General features: G+C 45.5%; 1 protein-coding gene across 1 annotated transcript; it reads left to right on the plus strand.

Moving 5' to 3' along the window:
- The first annotated feature begins 162 nt into the window (after positions 1 to 162).
- On the plus strand, positions 163 to 15166 carry nuak1b (NUAK family, SNF1-like kinase, 1b). Its single transcript, XM_061077004.1, has 7 exons — positions 163 to 429; positions 5371 to 5491; positions 9739 to 9890; positions 11007 to 11072; positions 11200 to 11319; positions 12899 to 13031; positions 13566 to 15166. Exons 1-7 carry the CDS (start codon positions 163 to 165, stop codon positions 14657 to 14659), a joined length of 1953 nt encoding a protein of 650 aa, XP_060932987.1. The 3' UTR covers positions 14660 to 15166.
- The last annotated feature ends 3901 nt before the right edge of the window (positions 15167 to 19067 follow it).

Raw genomic sequence — 19067 nt, forward strand, 5'->3', positions numbered from 1 at the left:
TTAACATGACTAGCAAGCTCTGCGTTATTCCTTGTAATTTATTTATTTATTGTAACTATTATTAGGCCTACAAGTATTGTAGCATCAAGTAGGTAGTTCGAAATATATATTTTTTAAAACAGCAGGGGTGCGTTGTTAAAACGCTTCCCCCATATAGTTGAGATGGAAACCGCATATTTATCGCCCCAGCGGGGGGAAACCCGGCCCGAGGTCCCGGGAGGAGCCGGTGACCTCCGCCGGTCTCCACCTCCAGCTGCCCCGCGGCCCGGCGAGGAGGTCCCGGCCAGCGGCGACGGGCGACGCGGCTCGGGCGTGAAGAAGCACCACCACAAGCACAACCTGAAGCACCGCTACGAGCTGCTGGAGACGCTGGGGAGAGGCACCTACGGGAAGGTCAAGAAGGCCATCGAGCGACACTCCGGCAGAGAGGTGAGCCACTCGAGGGGAAACATCTGTCATGACCATATGATGACATGTGGTTCTCTGGAGTTGCACATGTGGAAGTAGGACTTGTTGGCATTTCACCTCTCATCCAAGAGGCTTCTTCAGTGCTTTCTTCACGAGCCTCTTGGATAAAGAAGAAGCATTTGATAAAAGAACTGAAGAAGTCTCTTGGATGAGAGGTGAACTGTGTTCAAGAAAAAAAAGTCCAGATGCTCACATGCACTTGTGCAACTCCTGCAGAGCCAGTCCTTGTGTGCAATGCATGTTTTTGTAAAGCTCCCCAGTCCCCACTGCAAACACCAGTGGTCCTAAAATAAGCGTTGTTGCTCTCGGAGGCGTGTGCACCTCCTGCCCCCACTGGGAGTTCCCCTCATGGTCAGAAATGCTCCCATGGGGCCAGGGAGCAGTTGCTGCACATGTCTGCTCCAAAGCAGGGCCACACGACCGGATGCTGGAGTGCAAATCCGGCTACTGACTGACTAATGCGACTCCAGTGGCCCCAGTGAGCATGGTGTAAAGCCAGCCAGCAGTCCGCCAGAGTTACTACAGCTTCCCACTCTCGTTTTCCCTGCAGTGTTTCGAAACATTTTAGACCCAAGTTTGCTCCTTTCGGTTTTGTTTTTGTACCTTTGTGAAGGCGTGTGTGTGTGTTTGCTTTGTGCAGCCCACCACTGTCTTTTTCTTTCATGAACAAATTATTGGCACACTTAACCATAAAAAAGCCACCATCTGCAGATGTCTCCAAAACATTTTCACATGTACCAAAGTTGGACCCCCGTGCCCAGCCTGGCAGGACACAAGGTATTTTCCATGTGCTGAGAATGTCAGAGGGGGGGGGGGGGGGACGACTTAGTATAGGTCAACAATGTCCCTCAGTGGTTTCATTGCTCCTGGTACGCATATGTACTTGATAGGGGGAGCATAAATCCTCTGGTAGTGCTCGCTGGCTCTCTCTTGGCACATTGTCCTTTTCTTCTGTATGTTTTCCCCTGTTCATTATTTCCATGGCAGCAACACCAATGTGAAGTATTTCGCTTTCAGTTGCGTGGTAACGTTGCACAATGTTTAAGTGCTGCACAGGTCAAAGTTTACTGTTTGGACATGAGAGATATAAAGACACGGTTTCCCTGTGATAGCACTAGCTGACTCAAAATGAAGTTTAAAGGAGTAACAATCTTTGACATTAACTCTAGATCTGTTTACATTTATAATGTTTCTAACATCATGCAAGAAAGCACAACTTGTTGGCATTGATGCTAAAATTAGCCAAATACCCAAAGCACACACACACACAAATGTTGGTCAGCACTCAGGAGCCCAATTCCTGACATTCTCCCATTATCTGCATCACTCCTCCAAGCTCAAGAACCAGATTTAGAGTTAGAGCTCAGTAAAGTATGGGGCTTCCTTAGATGACAGAGTTTTACGTGGGAGTTTGTATATCTCAGTTAAGGAAGCCCTGGAAAATCAGCACCTCCTCACATTGAGCGAGTCTGTCGGCCACCTCACGGGCCACGTGTGTCTGGCACTGCAATGCTCAAGTTTACTCGACCTCTGACCCAGTGGAAGTCCCTTGCGTCCATATGGCAGATAGAGCAGCGTGGCGAGGCCGTTATGCAATCAACTCGACTCCCTGAGCCGTTTCCTGGCTCGCACCAAAAAACCAAATGAGAGGAGCAGAGATAACCCGACGAGGACGCAGACTGAGGAAGTGCTGTGCGTGACTGTGCTCACACGAGTGTGGAGTACACCGAAAGCACTGGAGGATGATTGATTGGATGTGGGCACATTCAGCGTGTCAGTGAAAGTGGAACAGAGTGACTGTCTGCTTTAATCTGCAAAGCCATATGTAGGGCCACTTGGCAGCCGCATGGAAACCCAGCATTATGTGAAGTGCAATTGATCATAGAGATCATAGAAGGGATATGTTGAACATGCACAGGCTCATGTGTTTGTGCATGCCTCTAGAAGATGTGTTTCATGTTTGTCTACTAGTGAGAGAGATAGAAAGAGACGTGTGCGTCGTGGTGTATTATTTGCCATCTAGATTACGATAATGAAAAGGTTGTGGTGGCAACCAGGCCTAAAATGGGCAGTGACACATGAAAGGCCATCCACAGCAGGAAATGAGATTGGAGGGGAAGGTTAATATCCTGTATGGGTGGGGGGGGGACCCATCGCAGAGAGGAGGGGTGGGCAGCACAGAGACACAGGGAAACCCACCACCATAACAAGGGAGGGATGGCCTCAGTTAAAGTGGTCAGGGAGTCGTATTAATATGAGCTTAAAGCACCAGATTACATCATTCCCCAAAAATGGATTCACAGGAGAGGTACGCGAGAGGTGAAAACACAGACATTCTTCAGCTATATGTGGTGCTGTTGATGAGGTATTATGACTCCTGGCTGTGTTGGAGAATATATAGTTTCCTGGAAGAGTTCTTACCCTTTCTATTTCCCCCCCTCACTCTGACTCAGGCACGCGGTCACCACAACAAATGGTCACGATCTTTAGAAAATGCAGGGATGGGCGAGAGCTTGTGATGAATACTTCATCTATTCTAATGGCCTGAGAAAGCTGAGGAAGACGTCAGGCTCCGCTGAAGCGAACATGGACTTTCACTTGAAACTAGGTCGGTTGTGAACAAGGGCGTTTTGGGGGGGGGGTGGGGGGGGGGGCAGACGAGACGGGCCCCATACCTGGCAGTGGCTAGTGTGGGCAGTAGTGCGGCGCCTGTTGACTGTGACTGACAGTAATAGGGATCCACTTAAGGACAAGCGTAGCTGTGTCAGCCGGCCCGGCCAGCTGGCAAGTGGCTGATCTGCAGTCCTGTTTAATGATCCACGTTGGGGTCAGGGCAGGCGAACATGAGGAGATTCACAAGAGATACCTGGCTTTGTCTCAAGCCCTATGTGGGGGGGGGGCTGGCTCTAACAATGATCATGGAATTAGGATCGTGGCTGTTAAAGATTGACTGTTACCCTTTTAGGAGACAACATCATTTTTGGTTTCAGGCAGCAGTCATACAGACATTGTTTTTACCTGCCTGTGCTTGAAACTTTCTCACGTCTTAACTATTCCTGACTTAATTCCTGCATTAAGCCCAGGAGGATTTACATTCTACTTCTCTGATGAGCATCCAGGTCAAAGATGTTGCTCACACTTTGGAAAGTAAGTGCTGATGATTGCAATGAGGTAAAGGAAAACATGACTGTTAAGGCACAAACAACTTTTAGCAATTCTGAACACAGCATGTTGACCCCCACTCCAGACCCCAGCTTGTTTGTTATTGTATAATTTCTTTGAATTCTGTTTAATCAAGGCATGCTCTGGAAGGGAACTATTCCGGTTTGGGGTTATTTTTATTGATGTACACGGTAATTAGCTTGGCACTCTGCTACTGCCTGTGGTTTCGGCTGCGTGGAATGATGCTGGGCTCTTCAGAAAACACAGCTTAGCTAGGAGAGGACAAAAGTTTAAACTAACAGAATTTAGAGCGGACAGACTCTATACAGGCCGGATCAAAGCAAAGCCCAGGACTCAATCCAAAATGTTTAGGCTACAATTATAGTGACATGTGCTGCACTGTGCTCTCGATCAGTTTATTTGGAGAAGGCCGCTAACCTCTCATTTAAGGAGTGCACAGAGTGGAAGTTTGAATGCATGCAGTTGCGGTGGACTCGTACTCCGGTGGCATTGCCATGACAGTGAGAAGCTGTCAAATCAAGTGCAGTTGAATCGGCTGCAGCTAACCCCTGTTGGCAAGGCAAGGAGACTGAATGGCTTCCCCAAGCCCGGCTCACCCTCCTCTGATTTCTCCATAAAACTCCCAGCAGGACAGATTTTCCAAAGTAGGCCATTGGCCGTTCTTAATCAGAATAAGTAAGAATAAGAGAGCGGTTGGTGATTTAGTGTCCTCTCAAGGCCTTTTGAACAGCCGGGGAAACACATCTTTGCAGGTTGAAACTGACATCCGATTTATGGAGGAGGTCTGACCTCGAGGCCTCCCTGCCTTCCCGTTAGAAATCATGACCATTTCACACCTTTCTCACCTCAATTTCATGATGGTCATGGTGCTCACTGGCGCTCTGGGTGGCAACGTTGCTTGAGAGGGTTCACTACTATGGTTCAGACTGAAACAAAACTAGAATGGACGTTCATATGGTTTCTAATTAGAAACATGAAAGAAAAGAAGAAAATGGTGAACAATATACCTGATAAATTTGCTGACATTAGCATGTAGCACAAAGCATGTGTGTGTCTGCATTGTAGCAGAATACTCTTCTTGTTTTCTAACTACAGCTGCACCCGGGTAGACGGCTGCTAGGGAAACCACTGGGTTTTACCATGCGAGTCTGCCTTCTGATCTCTCTGTTAGAGAAGAGTTGGGGGGTCAGATCATAGGTCCAGCCCAAACACTGACTAATACTTGGTTAAATGTAGGCTCTCGCCCTGAAAGAGTACAAAGCAGGCCTCCATTATGGCTCCCAGGTTGTTTTTCTCCCCTTCATTTCGCGTCATCCAGAGTGGAGACTGAGTAAATTACACAGTGTGAGAAGATGATACCTCTGCTTGCTTGACTCATCTGGCTGTCATGTCAGCCAGGCTTGGTGATGAGGTCAAAGGTCGCTCTTCTGGCCCTGTAGGACCCCTGAGAGGGGGAGGTAAATGAGGCAGATGAAGCACACAGAGTTTATTGGAGAAAGAGATGAAGCAATAAGCTACACACTGAGCCGGCCCACATGTTTATACAGATAGAATGAATGTGTTGTCCTGTAGTATTTTTTCACTGTTTTTATTTTAATTAAATTTCCCAAATTTAATCAACTTATCTCAGGGGAAAAAGGAATGTGTTTCACATGATGCACATACGCTGTGTGTTACTGAAGATTTGGTGCTGATCAAAGTCTCCTCTTCTGGTTCCAGGTGGCAATCAAGTCCATTCGGAAGGAGAAGATCAAGGATGAGCAGGACATGGTTCACATTCGCAGAGAGATCGAGATCATGTCGGCGCTCCGCCACCCACACATCATCTCTATATATGAAGGTGACTGTCACACACATACAACAAATAATACATGTTCCTTTGACTGGAAACGTGCATAAACAAAAAACACACACATGTCCAAAATCCAGCCCTCCCTCAGCTCATGCAGCACTCGCGGCTTAAGCTGCAGGATTGTCGTGTTATGACATGCAGATGTCATAATAAGACCTGGACTGCAGTTCTGGGATGTTATTCATCTTCTGTCTGGCCGCCCGGGCCAGTAAAAGTCTGGATCGCTGTCAATGCATGTGTGCTCGTGTGTGATGAAAGTTTGTGTGCATAAGAGAGGTGGTATTCTAAGGGATTGCCTCTCCCACATCTGAGAGGTCTCATCCCTTGTCTCCTCTGGTCTTGATCTCAGGGCCAGACATCTGCGGATACTTAGGGACAACTGCAGCTGGGAACCAGACTCTACTTGTCCGGTGTGTGTGTGTGTGCGTGTGCCTTTGTACGTTTTGTATAAATATGTGCCTGTGAGGTGAGCGTGCATTTAGACATTGGATTGACCCCAGTCACCCAGACCTGCACCCTGCCTGACTCTGGTCCAGTGCTATTCAGAGGGAGGAAAAGGTTTTAAACTCTCCCTGGAGCAACATCAACGTATCTCTACCCTAGGAAGCAACTCTTTAAATGTCAAAGCCCTTGAGTCGGGCTAAAACAGCACACTTACTTACTCTTTCCGTTTTCGATACGAGCCCTTTCAAATGACCTTAACCTTACTAGAGGAAAACATACAGTTTAAAGGCTGAACAATTCCCACTGAACTTTTTCAACATATCGCTCGCTATTAATCATCTCTTATTACGTAGCCCGGGCCTACGTGCAGGCAATTAAAATCACAAGGCGCTGCAATGCGAGTCAGTTTCATATGATTTGTGACTCGTGACAATTTTAATGCCTGTGTCAACAGAGCAACACTCTCAATACCCTTTTCAGGCTAGCTGCCCCAGCACAATGTGTGTGTGCGACTGCCCAAACTGGCTTACCAACTGTCCTTTGTTCAGTAACAGAGTCCCCAGGTCGTTATCAGCAACGTATATACGTGACAAACATCGCTATTTGTCATGGGAACTTGCCGGTAGTCAACTGGAGGGCGGAAGTGCAGCCGGGGGTTTTATGCATTCGTTAAGAGAATGATTAAAAGAACACCCAGTTTTATAAACTTGGAGGATCCTTTTCCTGTGTGCGCTGCCGCCCTTTTAAAAACGCCGCACTCCACCAACACACTCAACCAGACTCATTGCTCGCAGTCTTTTGGTGTTTCTCCTCAAACCCAGCGTTTACTGTTGTGGCCTGGCCTCCGCCCAGTCGCGCTTTAGAGATATATAGGAGGCCCCGAGATTTGTGTATCTGGCAACACCCTCTTCAACAGCCCCTGCTAACTGCCTTGTGTGAAGCAAAGCTGAACCAGATGTGTGTGTGAAGAGAGATTTTCTACCACTCCCTCACATTCTGCATCCCTCAGCATGCTGTGCGGGGCATTTAAAAAGCGGATTTTGCTCTTCGCTCCTCAGGCATTAGCATGTAGCCCCGGTGCCCCCCTCTTAAAACAAATAGTCAAACCCGAAGAATGCTGTAAATGTGCAAATTGATACAGCCAAATAAAACATTACTGGCACGTTCATGTTTGCAGAAAGAGATGGTTTAAGTAAAACTACGCCCGACGAGGCAAAGACACGTTAAAGGAATATTTAAAAGTGTCTGACACATAACCCTCTCGAAAAGGAGAACTTGTTGTATAGTGTGTAAGCTTTGATGGTGCTGGGAGACAGACTTTGTTACCTTGGGGCACAGGCTAAGCTAAGCTACACAGCAGCTGGCCAAAGCTTCACATATTTACCAAAGAGATATGAGACTGGTATCAATCTATTCCTGAAATTCTTGGCAAGAGACAAGTATTTCCCCGTAACGTTGAACCAATTCTTTTTGGGGAGTGAAAGGGGGAAATGAGATGGACACATAAACTCAGAACAGACATAAAACCATTCACCCTGCTGTGAATAAAGAGCCACATTTTTATTTATTTTTATTGTACTCATTATACTGCATTCTCCAAAGGTGACATACACCTATAGTGAGTTAAAGCCTGTAGATCTTTTGTAATGGTAGTTAAGTCCTGAAAATGCACCAGTTAGGGGAAACAACAACTATTCCTACAGTATTAAAATACTTAAAACCAGAAAAGTATTCAGCTTTAAGTGTCTTTATGGTCTGCATCATTAGTTTACTGCACTCTTCTGGAATACACTGTGTAATAATACTCGGCTTTTTGCCTCTTAAGCAATAGCTGTCTATCATCAGCGAAGGCGAATAGGACAATAGGTGCTAATTAGTCAGATTTGAGGGCCTGACCTCTGAACAAAGCCCAGTGAGTGACAGCATGGCTGTGGCGGTGGCTGTTGTACCCAACGGACCGTAACAAACCCAAGTTATGTAAGCCAGGTAATTACTTCAACACCAGGGGTCAAGGGTAAATGGGAGTGCAAGCTGAGAACAACCCCAACCATGGATCACCGCAAATGTCACCCGAGGTCACCGCTCCGTCCACCAATCGGAGGGCAGGATGGACTCTGCCCTCCCACGCTGCTTGGCTCACGTCCCGTCTGCTACTTCTACAAAGCGGCCAGACAGTCACAATCAGGGAGCATTACCATCACTCAGCAACTGTGTGTTTTTGTAGAGGATTATATCTTTAAAAGGACCCTGGTGGAGGTAGCGGAGGGGGGGTGAGGAAAGTAGTGTGACAAACTATGAAGGTGCTCACTCAAGGGTGCAGAAAGCAGAGGCCCTCACCCCGGCGACCCCGCTGTGTGGGAAAATCCAGCAGCACAATGCAGAGCAACATGGTGGACTGTGTTGTTGTCATCTCCTCAGTGTTCCCTTGGCCTTTCCCCCCCTCGCTCTCCTTCCCTCTCCTCTGCCTAACCACTGTCATTCCCTTCATGCCAAGGCACTGGGAGAGAAAGGAAGTTGCCAAGTTGAAATTATACACTACAGGGCTAAATACTGACACAGAATGATGTGTTTGATGAGCTGCAGCTGGATCGTAATGCATCACAGTGATACCAGTGTAACAACACTGATTTCCCCTTAGTCACTGGAAGCTTAACAATTCACCATTTTAATTGAAATGATCCAGTTAAACACAAAAACACAACTTATCATGCTGTTGTCTCTTTTAAAAGCTAAATGGAAGTTATATTATAGGATTGTACAATTATGCTTCATAATTAGTCAGTACTTTAACTTTATATATTCTTCATCTCATATAAATGTACCCCTTACTGTTGTTATTGTAACAACCCCTGTTTATCTTCAGATGCCATCCCACCCATGACAATAAATAAATAAGTACAATTGTTACAATCAAAAGTCCTTATGTGGGTTTTATCTCATTAAGAAATTTAGGTAACAAGAGAAAATGAAATAAATGAAAAAGTAATAATAACAGTAACTGAAAATGAAACAAGAAGACAGAAAAAAAAGAAAGCGAGGGTCAAAAAAGGAAAAAATAAGTGGAAAAGGAAAGATAAATAATTAATAATAAATCATAATTATAAGCAAATGTGATCATAATGGAGAAACAAAAAAGGAAATTACATAGTTTCCGTTATCATTCACACACTGATAATTAGTTTTAGTGATAATCACCCGCTGTTGTAATATTGATGTGACAGACTTGAGAGTGTGCGAATGTGTTGTGAAATGTGGTGACATGCTGCTGGGAAGTGAACCTGGGATGTGTCAGGGGCCATCGCGTGATCCTCCACGATGATAACTCCTTTCTGTCCTCGTCCCAGTTCCTGCCTTCTCTCAGTTGTTTTTTTTTCACTGGTCTCTCCACCGACTCCGGTCTCCGAGGAGTGGGCTTGATTGAGTTAACAGCCCCTCCCGGCGATGTTGTGAAGGAGCCAGACTCATGAGGTGGGGTTTGGGGTGATGTAACCTTGGGAGAAGTGTATAGATGTAATGTGCACCTCTGAAATCTGGATTCCTGCTCCAAAACTTAAGCAGGGGTGTGTGTGTGTGTGTGTGTGTGTGTGTGTGTGTGTGTGTGTGTTTGTGTGTGAGCGAGCTGTTTCCCCCTGCATTTTACATAACGTCTGTTTGTTATTGTAATGTGATAGAACGAACATGGCCCGACTATAAAGATTTTCCTCCCACCTCTCCTGCTCTTAATGTAGATGTTATTTCCCTGAAAGTACATATCAGTGAACTCCCAATTTTTTTCTTTCATATTTCCTCAGTGTTTGAGAACAAGGACAAGATCGTGATCGTGATGGAGTATGCCAGCAAGGGCGAGCTGTACGACTACATCAGCGAGCGCAGGCGCCTGAGCGAGAGGGAGACGCGACACTTCTTCAGACAGATAGTCTCCGCCGTACACCACTGCCACAAGGTGAGAAAACCCATACTGTACTTTACATACAGAAAACACACACGCACATTAATTTACTGCTCACCTTAAAAATCTGTTTTCCTCTCTCACACAAGCGCACATACACACAGTCTTTATTTTCCAGGCTTTTTTTGTTACATTAACCATGCACCTCTGCACTCAGTCATATAGCCAGTTAATCTGCAGGCCCTACTCCGTATGCTTTTCTTGGCGTGCTGGTCGAAGGGAGTCATCTGTTCTGAGTGGAGATGAAACACAGGCCAGTTTAATTCATGCTTATGCCCTCTGCACCAAACAAGCCTTAATTCTGCGCCTCATCTGTTGACACGCTGATGGACGTCCCAAGATACCCCCTAAGCTTTTCCCCCTGGAGATGTCTATCCAGCCACACCCTGCCTCAGCCCTCGTTCCACACCTCACTAATTCCCATCAAACTCCCAAACTCCCACGGCCCTGGTAGGACAGTCCCCCTCTGCCACACTCTTTCCCAGCTGGAGATAGAGATGATGTCATGCTCCTAAGATAGGAGTCCCAAACTGCTGTGCGCGATGATTCATCACTACCATGCACATCCTCCCGCCGGGTGGGGTGATGTGAGTCACTGACACCACAAGCAAGCTGCTATTTCTTCTTTTGTATCCACCAATCAGGGTGAGATCCCCTGCTAGGCCGTAACCAATAGGAGATGCCACGCAGGGGGCTAAAGTGAAGTCAGTCCACATATGAGCCGTGATCTGTCTGTCTGCTTACCACAAGTTAATTATTATTATTTTATTTTTTTTACAGCTCAGTTGTTTTTTAATCCAAAGATGCTGTGAGAACATAATTCATCCATGATGGTTATTGCAGACTCAACTTAACTTGACACATGTGAGTGGATTTGAAAAAAGAATCGCGGCATGTCAGCATAAAGACCCCAGAGGGGACAGGAGCAATTAAAGAGAACTACACCAACAGACCTTGATTTCCCCCGAGAGACACAGGCTAACACTGCCAGAGTAAATCATCTGTTCACACAAAGGATCCACTCCACAATACTTGGATCCATCTCTCTTGAATGAATACATTGATACATCCATTAATCATTGTGTTGTTGTTTTTCTCTGTGTGTTTCAGAATGGAGTGGTGCACAGGGATCTAAAACTGGAAAATGTGCTACTGGATGAAAACTGTAATATTAAGGTTTGTCCTAGATCTGTGATGCGTTGGACTGAAATACCTCACCTCAAATGCTCTTTGCATGAGATTAGCTATCATGAGGCTGGTGTAAAAAAGGAAAGAGAAATCACACGTACTCCTGTCTCCACAGATTGCTGACTTTGGGCTGTCGAACCTCTACCACAAGGACAAGCTGCTGCAAACCTTCTGCGGGAGCCCGCTCTACGCTTCGCCAGAGATCGTCAATGGGAGACCGTACCGTGGGCCAGAGGTGAGGCCCGCTGAACCCAACCGGGACAATGACTTAATCCCTAGAATTTAATTTCCAGGACCTGCTCTCCTTTTGTGTAGCCATCCTTATCATAATCGTCCTTCCTGGTTCACACCGTATGTAGCTTTTACCATCGTTTGTGATGGTCGAAATCTTCAGGCCGTACACAAAGTTGCGGGTCAGATTTAGTTTCTGGTTCTTTGATGGGATTACTGTTCGTTTCCAGTCAGAGGGAGGTCTCTCCGGCAACCACATAGTGGGTCCGCTCAGAAACCCTCCTCATCCCTCCCCAGTCCTCCCCTTCCTACGCCTGGCGTCTTTGAAGTGAGGAACTGGAGGATAGTATTTGCTCATTTTCCTCCTGTGCTTAATGGGATAGAAATGAGCGCCACGGTCAAAGTCAAATAGCTTTGGTGAAAGAAAGAGTGAAAACATCTCCTCAAAGCCACTTATCTGGAAATTCTAAAGTCCCTCTGAAGGGCGTCGTCTCTGAAATCACATCAGTTCCATAAGACAAAGCAGCGGAGGGAGGAAAAAAAAAAGATGCATTTTTAGATTTAGATTTCAAGTCCAACCGTTCAATTTTGCGTAATTCACTATAATTTACTATAGAGTGCTAAAAACGACAGCAGTCCGATTGCGATCGAAATTACAGAACCTCAGTTTGGGGTGAGGCCACAAATTACAGCAAACACAGGCAGCAAAAATAGAACACAACAATAGTGCGTGCCCTGTCTCGCCCTCAGGAATGGACCAATCGCAGCAGGAGAGTGAAATCATTTTTTGATGTGGGTTCCAGAGCCTTTTAGAGGAAGTACACTAGCTCCTTAAGTGGTCCTATCTGATTTCCACTTCCTAGACTGTCTTATAGCCTCAGAGCTGCCATCAGCAGCACATTCCTCAGGACATCTCATCCTCCCCTAACCGCAGTCAACACACACATGCACACAATACATCTACAGCTCTGTCACACACACACACACACACTCAGTAAGATGGGTCATCTGCTGATCACTGAATTGCAGCCCGTCTCTGCTCAGTCTTCAGGAGCTCAGGATATCACAACGCTGCCATCTCTGCTGGACTCATTACCCCGTGTCGTCTCCCACCCGCTCCCCCCACGGCTGCTGCTCCTCCTCATGCCCCAGACACAAAGTCTTATGTAACCACTAACTTAGAGAACCTCACTGCATTAGGTTGGTGGTCGGAAAGTTCTTGCTTTTGCCTGATGGGGCAGGAGAGAATGGGAGGGTAAGAGGGTAGGGGCTGGGGTTGGGTGAGTGGATGTGTGTGTGTGTGAAAACGAGACATTTCCCACCAGAGAACTGGAGTTTGTCATGATTTCTATGAAAGCCAAGCCAGAGAGTCTCTTTAACTAAAATGTTCTAACATGTGAGATGTAAGTGTGAAAAGGGGTTTATAGTGCTGAGCAAATCGAATGCAATGAATAACTAAATAAAACAAGACAATCTATTATTTTCTGTTTGTTCAACAGTATATACACCTCATGCTGTGGGCTGTGTATGTTTTGTGTGTGACTGAATGAACAACCTCATGACCATGTTTTTCTTGTCACCAGGTGGACAGCTGGGCTCTGGGCGTGCTGTTGTACACCCTGGTCTACGGGACCATGCCATTCGATGGGGGAGACCATAAGAACCTCATTCGCCAGATTAGCAACGGCGAGTACAAAGAGCCCACTCAGTCCTCAGGTAAGACTGGAACCTTTGACTCTGTGTTTTTAGTCATGGCAGGAAAACACATCTGCCCTTTATACAAACAACTATACATGTGAGAGTGAGAAACACCATTTATTTGTATTGCATTACACTAGAATTACAGAATTAGAAACAGAGGAACTATAAAACTATTTTCTTTTCAAGCTTTTATTATTGAGTTCTGAATGTTGCTAAACCAGCATAGACACGTGGATGTCTGACTTTGTTCGCTGTCATTGTGTTGTCTTATTTTACTTTGGATTTTGAGGTTTACACAAGAAAAATTATTAAAAGTAACCATGAAAAATATTGAGGGATTTTTTTACCGGGGTAAAAACACTATGCAGCTGCTTTCAGACATGCACTGAACTTCACAGTCCCTCCGTATGTCAGCGTGAGACTTCTCCACTCCACCTCTCCATTCAGTGCTCAGTAAAGCAGTATATTCTTATCACATTGCAATCATTTTAATGTCAAAAGTTGTGTTGTATGAGACGATATACAGATGTTTTTGTTGTCTGCCGCCAGATGCCCGTGGACTGATCCGCTGGATGCTGATGGTGAACCCTGACCGCCGGGCCACAGTGGAGGACATAGCCAATCACTGGTGGGTAAACTGGGGCTGGAAGAACAGTGTGTGTGACTGCGAGACCCAACGTGACCACGGAGGCTCGCCCATGCTGGCCCGCTTCATCGACTGGCAGAACCGCACTGAGCCACGTGGTTCTGGAGCCAAAGCTGCGGCCATGCCCCAGCTGCTGCGCCAGAGGCCCAAAAAGTCAAAGAAGGAAAATGTTGAAGCGGGACAGACGCACTGCGGAGCAGAGGACAAGCCGGGTCTAAAGAGACCCAAGGGCATCCTGAAGACCAGGGTCACTGAGGAGCAGCAGGCGGCCTGTCTGGATGAAGTGGAGTTGGGCCAGACGGCACTGCCTCAACAAGCTGAAGGGGGTGAGGAGGCCTCAAGTCCAGACCCAGAGGAAGAGGAGCCGATCCTGGGAGGAGGCTCACCAGCGAAGATAGTGCCCTCTCTGCCCAAGAAAGGCATCTTGAAGAACAACCAACAGCGGGAATCAGGGTACTACTCCTCCCCGGAGCGTAGCGAGTCCTCCGAGCTTTTAGGAGGGGCCAGTATGTCTCTACTCGCCACCTCCCCACCCAAGAGAATGATGGGGAGAAAAGGCATCTTGAAGCGAAATGGCAAGTACTCCACCTACAGCGGGCCTCCGTCAGCAGCAGCATTGGCCGGAGTTCATGGCGAACCTCCTCCATCGACTGATTCCGGCCTGTCACGCAGTCAGAGTCGGCCCTCCAGCATAGTCGGGGAGGACAGCTCTGTCCTGTCCCTGTCGCCCACCTCCCTCAGTGGGGCAGAGTGGCATCCTTCCACCCAGCACCTCCGCCCGAACATCAGGGCATGCGCCTCGGCCGAAAACCTGCTGCAGCTCGCCAACTTCAAGGGCTTCCAGGCAGCCCCGCCCCTCCAGGGACCCAAGTTCGGCCGCTGCGCCAAAACGAAAGGCTCCCCGACAGACAATGGCAGCTTCTCCTTGCTGGGGGACCTGGAGGACATGACTCAGGTGTACCAGCAAGCCCTGGACATCAGCGGCAACATCACCTAACACTCGGGTGGCAGAGAGAGGAGAAGCAGAGGGTGTTAAACCTGAGTGTGTGCGTGTATGTGTGTGCACAGATGTATGTGGGCGGCATTAACGACCAGTGCGTTACTGGGATACACCTTTTTTGGAAGCTGCGGCTTCTCGAAATAGGACCGAAGTCTTGAAGGAAATGATGTACATCTACACACACACACACACGTGCACACACTTAGGTGCACTTCTCTGGCCAGAGGAAATTCAGTTAGGGCTTTGTGAACAGGAGAGAGGAGGAGAGGGAGCTGGCACGGGAGAATGCCACCCAGTCTGCTTTCTCAGCCCGCCCATAGACTTTGCTGTGTTCAACATGTTTACATATTCAGCAAGAAGGCAAGTTAGAATCACAAACGCAGCGACCATGACACTGGTTGCCTCTCCTTGTACACCACCCAATCTTTGAGTTTGAGTTTACAAAAGCACCTTAAAACTCACACAGAGCACATGCTTTCGTGATCTTTACTTCCTTTGAAAAACAAACCAGGGTCTTGTTCCAAAAAAAAAAAAAAACTGACATTGCTGATTATTTATTAATAATGTTTTGCGTAGCTTTTTACTTTCATGTGCTAAACTGGTGGGCGCTGGCTGTTACTGGAAGAGACTCCAACTCCAGGTGTGGAACTGACATATATAATTATGTTACTCTGTGATGAGAAACATATATATACTCAGCATATATAACTACGTCTGTGCATGTAAGACACGCAGGCGATTATACCTTCATAAAAGTGTATGTCCTATATATGTGTATGATACTATGGACTATGTAGGAAGTGCCTTTTTTGATTCATAATAAAAAAAATTATGTATGTCACTTCCTTAAAGTGGAGGGAAAAGCCAGGCCAACCTGTCACCAGTTGTGCTTTTTTTTTTTTTTTTTCATGTTGTTTGTGAATGTGGAGAAACCCAGGGCCTTCGCCGCACAGCTGACTAGCTTTACTTATGTTGTGGTTCAAAGGTCAAACTGAGACAGTTGAGATCCAACGCTCTCATCTCCTCCAAGCCCCCCACCCCCCCCCCCCCCCCCCGTCCCTTCCCTTCCCGTGCCTTCACACACTCACACACAGATATGCCAACATCTGCAGGCAGCCTCGGAACAACCTCCTCTGTGTTCTTTGTCAGTGTCTAAGCCCATAGTTGGGTTTGTCAGCAGTTTAGGTTGCTTGGTTGAACACAGATTAGCCGACAGCACCAGAGGTCTGCAGGGACTCACCTACATGTGGTGGAGGGAGATGGCACAGACACCATCTCACAGTCCTGGAATGTGCCTGGTGCTCCTTCAACCTTTCCACATTTACAGGGCTACCTGATCAAATAGGATCTTTTGTGTGAGATTTTTTTTTTTTTTTTTTTTTTTTACCAAAGATAAGTTAAGGTGTTTTCCCATTGTTGGACTGGTTAATATGTCACCCGGAGCGTTTAGAGAAAAGCCAAGTAAGGTTGTTTTTTTTTTTAGCCTGCTGATGACACAGCGCATTCCTCAGACAAAAGGCTGGAGACATGTCGGTGCTCGAGATCGCTATCAGCTCCAGTCCGACTCAGCACAGGTGGGATCTGCGGTCCGCTCTGAGCCCTCCAGCTGTGTATACTAGTCCATTATTCTAACCGAGCACAATTAGCCAGCTATTGTTTTCATTTGTGAGTAAGAGAGCAGCAGAGCGTAGAGATGGATAGCTAGAGGGAGGTGAGAAAAGTGTGAAAGAGGGATGCACGGAGCAGTGCTGTGGATTAGAGAGGGGTTCTCCTGGAAAACAGGAGAGGTCAAGGAGATAGATTTCTTTTTGGGAAGGAATTGTAGTGAGAGTAAAGAAAAGTAAGTAGAAAGAGAAGATGAGGGAGAAGGAAAGTTTTTATGTTATACCAAAGATGTGAGGAAGCTTTGACAAGATTCAGGGGAACTAATATAGGGACTAATGAGATCCCTTTGGATTTTAATTTCACGTGTGACGCCCTGGCGGTGACTGAAATCACCGCCAAGTTGGCTGCAAGAGGCCGGAGGCTGTTGTTCTTGAGGGTCAGTGTGTGACTTTGTGTGTCCTGCATGGCCTTACAAAGTGTGTTACGCTTTTAAACAGCAGTGACAAAGGGAAGTGGGAAAACGGTGCCTGACATCCTAGATATCAGATTATGTGGATTTAAAACCATGCAGTGAATGATCCTCGAGGAAAACCGGATCACATGTTGAATGTTTTTTCAGTGGTCGGCTCGTGTGAAGGAAAGGTCCTGGGTAGTCAAATGAAAGACCCGCTGCGTATTATATTGCATTTTATTGCCTTTTTGTATTGCATTTTTATTGTCAACTGGATTTACAGTGAGAAAATTATACTATGTTAGTATTTTGTTTTATTATGCTTCTGTTTTTGATTTTCCAAAATATAAGAAACTTTGTATTGCTTTATGTTATGGCAGAAAATACTTCCTTCCTCGAAGTGCTAAAATTTCTCTCCAACAAACAGGAAAAATTGGCTAAACTTCATTTCCCCTCTGTTTCGTTTTCGTTAGTGAAACCCATTAACCACATCCAAGTGGTAAAAACGGACTTTTTGGAATTCAAATTTCAAATGGAATCGGGGAAAATGAAAACATATGTACCCATATGTGGACAGGTGACCCTCTGAAATATTGAAAAAATTGAATTTCAACATCACCTCTACCAAAGCACAGGAGATCCAAAAAGTCCCAAATGCTGGAACAGCATCTCGAGAATGGAAAAAAAGTGAAGATGAAACTTTAACTCTGCCAAACTGGAAATGGTGCATATCTGTTAGTTAGCAGAAAGTCTAATCATAGGAAAACTTGACTGGATATTGTTATGACAATAATAATAAGTTAGTATTATTATGTTATTTAAGTATTATTATTTTTGTTATGGCTCATTACTTTGGTTGGCTTTGCCACACTTTTCTTTTTTTTTTCTGTTGGTGATTCTGGACTGCCAAGGTAGATAAGTTGTGTGCCTTTGGTATCTTTTATTATCTTTTTTTTTCTTTTTTTGATAATGACAATTATTATCAATGTGTTTTTATACTTGTATTTATTGGTGATCAAGCCATTTAATTTGTTAAGTGCTCCGTGTCAATGCTTCGGCCAGCTTCAGGCAGTGTGTTGTGTTCAGAACGTACTCCACACAAACACGTGTTTGTTCAAAGTTAGAGTGGTATCATCTCATCGTGAAGCCAGTGGTCAAGTGTGCATTTTTAAGAAATAAATAGGGGTTCCTCAAATCTTGTAAATTGTCTTAACTCATCCATTTTGGGTGTATTTCTACTCAACACAAAGCCTCTGTAGTACTGTATCAACTCAAATAAATGGATCTTGAAAGTTACACGTGTTTGTTTTTATGTTTTTTTTAATGTTTTTTGTTGTCCTCTTACTCCAGAGCTTTAAACATTCACTAATATGAGTAACATTTCACTTTAATTAGGATGTCCCCTTGAAGTGGCAAAGGAAAAACTACTTTCCTTTTCATTTATTTCCAGCTAAACTTCCAATGGTCGCTTAAAACTTGGAAGACGCTTTTATTATGAACCATATTATTTGGACAAGTTATTTCTGGTTAGATCCAGTGGTTGAATTGGATAAACTACTCCCACTTTCCACTGCTCCTCTTATTACAGCAGGACATGTGCAGGGAAAACTAAAACTGGAGAGATTGTCCCAATTTCTTTTCCGTTTTAAACATGTGTGACCCAAAAACCTCTATGGATGCATAAAGGAGGGCAGCAGTGCTGATACAGATTTATAGATTGTTCATCTCCTTACTCTAACATAATGGATTCAATTTATTCGTGGGGCAAGAGGGTTCGAGGGAAAATGCAAAACTAATAGAAAAGTAATTTGACTCCATTTGAATAGCTTTTGTTAAAACCTTGTGGTTTTAAATAATATGGCCCTGAAATTAGCCAATGTTTCCACACAGCTACTGTAGTTAAAGTTGAATTAACTGATACTCCACCCAAACTCTTTTTGTAAGCATTAAAAAGTCATTCTCTGTGGGTTTAAGAGGCAGCTTTAAAATACTATTGTTCCTTACAGATCACAGTGGCTATGGACTTTATTTTGGTTCGGATGAATTCCAGCAGGGCGCAGTTGTAGCTGTGGAAACACAAATCTAAATATCCACAGAAAGATTTTAGATAGTATCAGCAGAACAATCAAGTTCTCGGCTCTCCGTTCGTTTGACTGGTCTGTTCCCAACACGGCATACTCATCTCCAAATGTGGTTGAAGGCACAACCTTTGCACACATTAATTTTCACAAAGGCACCAACCTCCTGCTCTTTCACTGGTCAGGGGAAAAGGTATTTTTTAAGGTTGTTGTTTTGGTTATCAAGGCAGTCATGTTTTGATGGATGTGTGACTCTTGAAGGCTATCAAAG

This window comes from Limanda limanda, chromosome 8 (genome assembly GCF_963576545.1).
Source record: "Limanda limanda chromosome 8, fLimLim1.1, whole genome shotgun sequence".
NCBI classification, from domain to species: Eukaryota; Metazoa; Chordata; class Actinopteri; order Pleuronectiformes; family Pleuronectidae; genus Limanda; species Limanda limanda.

Coding starts and splice junctions, on each gene's coding strand:
- nuak1b (XM_061077004.1), top strand. CDS start 163: ATGGAAACCGCATATTTATCGCCCCAGCGGGGGGAAACCCGGCCCGAG. Junction 430..5,370: donor AGCGACACTCCGGCAGAGAG/GTGAGCCACTCG, acceptor TTCTGGTTCCAG/GTGGCAATCAAGTCCATTCG. Junction 13,032..13,565: donor AGAGCCCACTCAGTCCTCAG/GTAAGACTGGAA, acceptor GTCTGCCGCCAG/ATGCCCGTGGACTGATCCGC.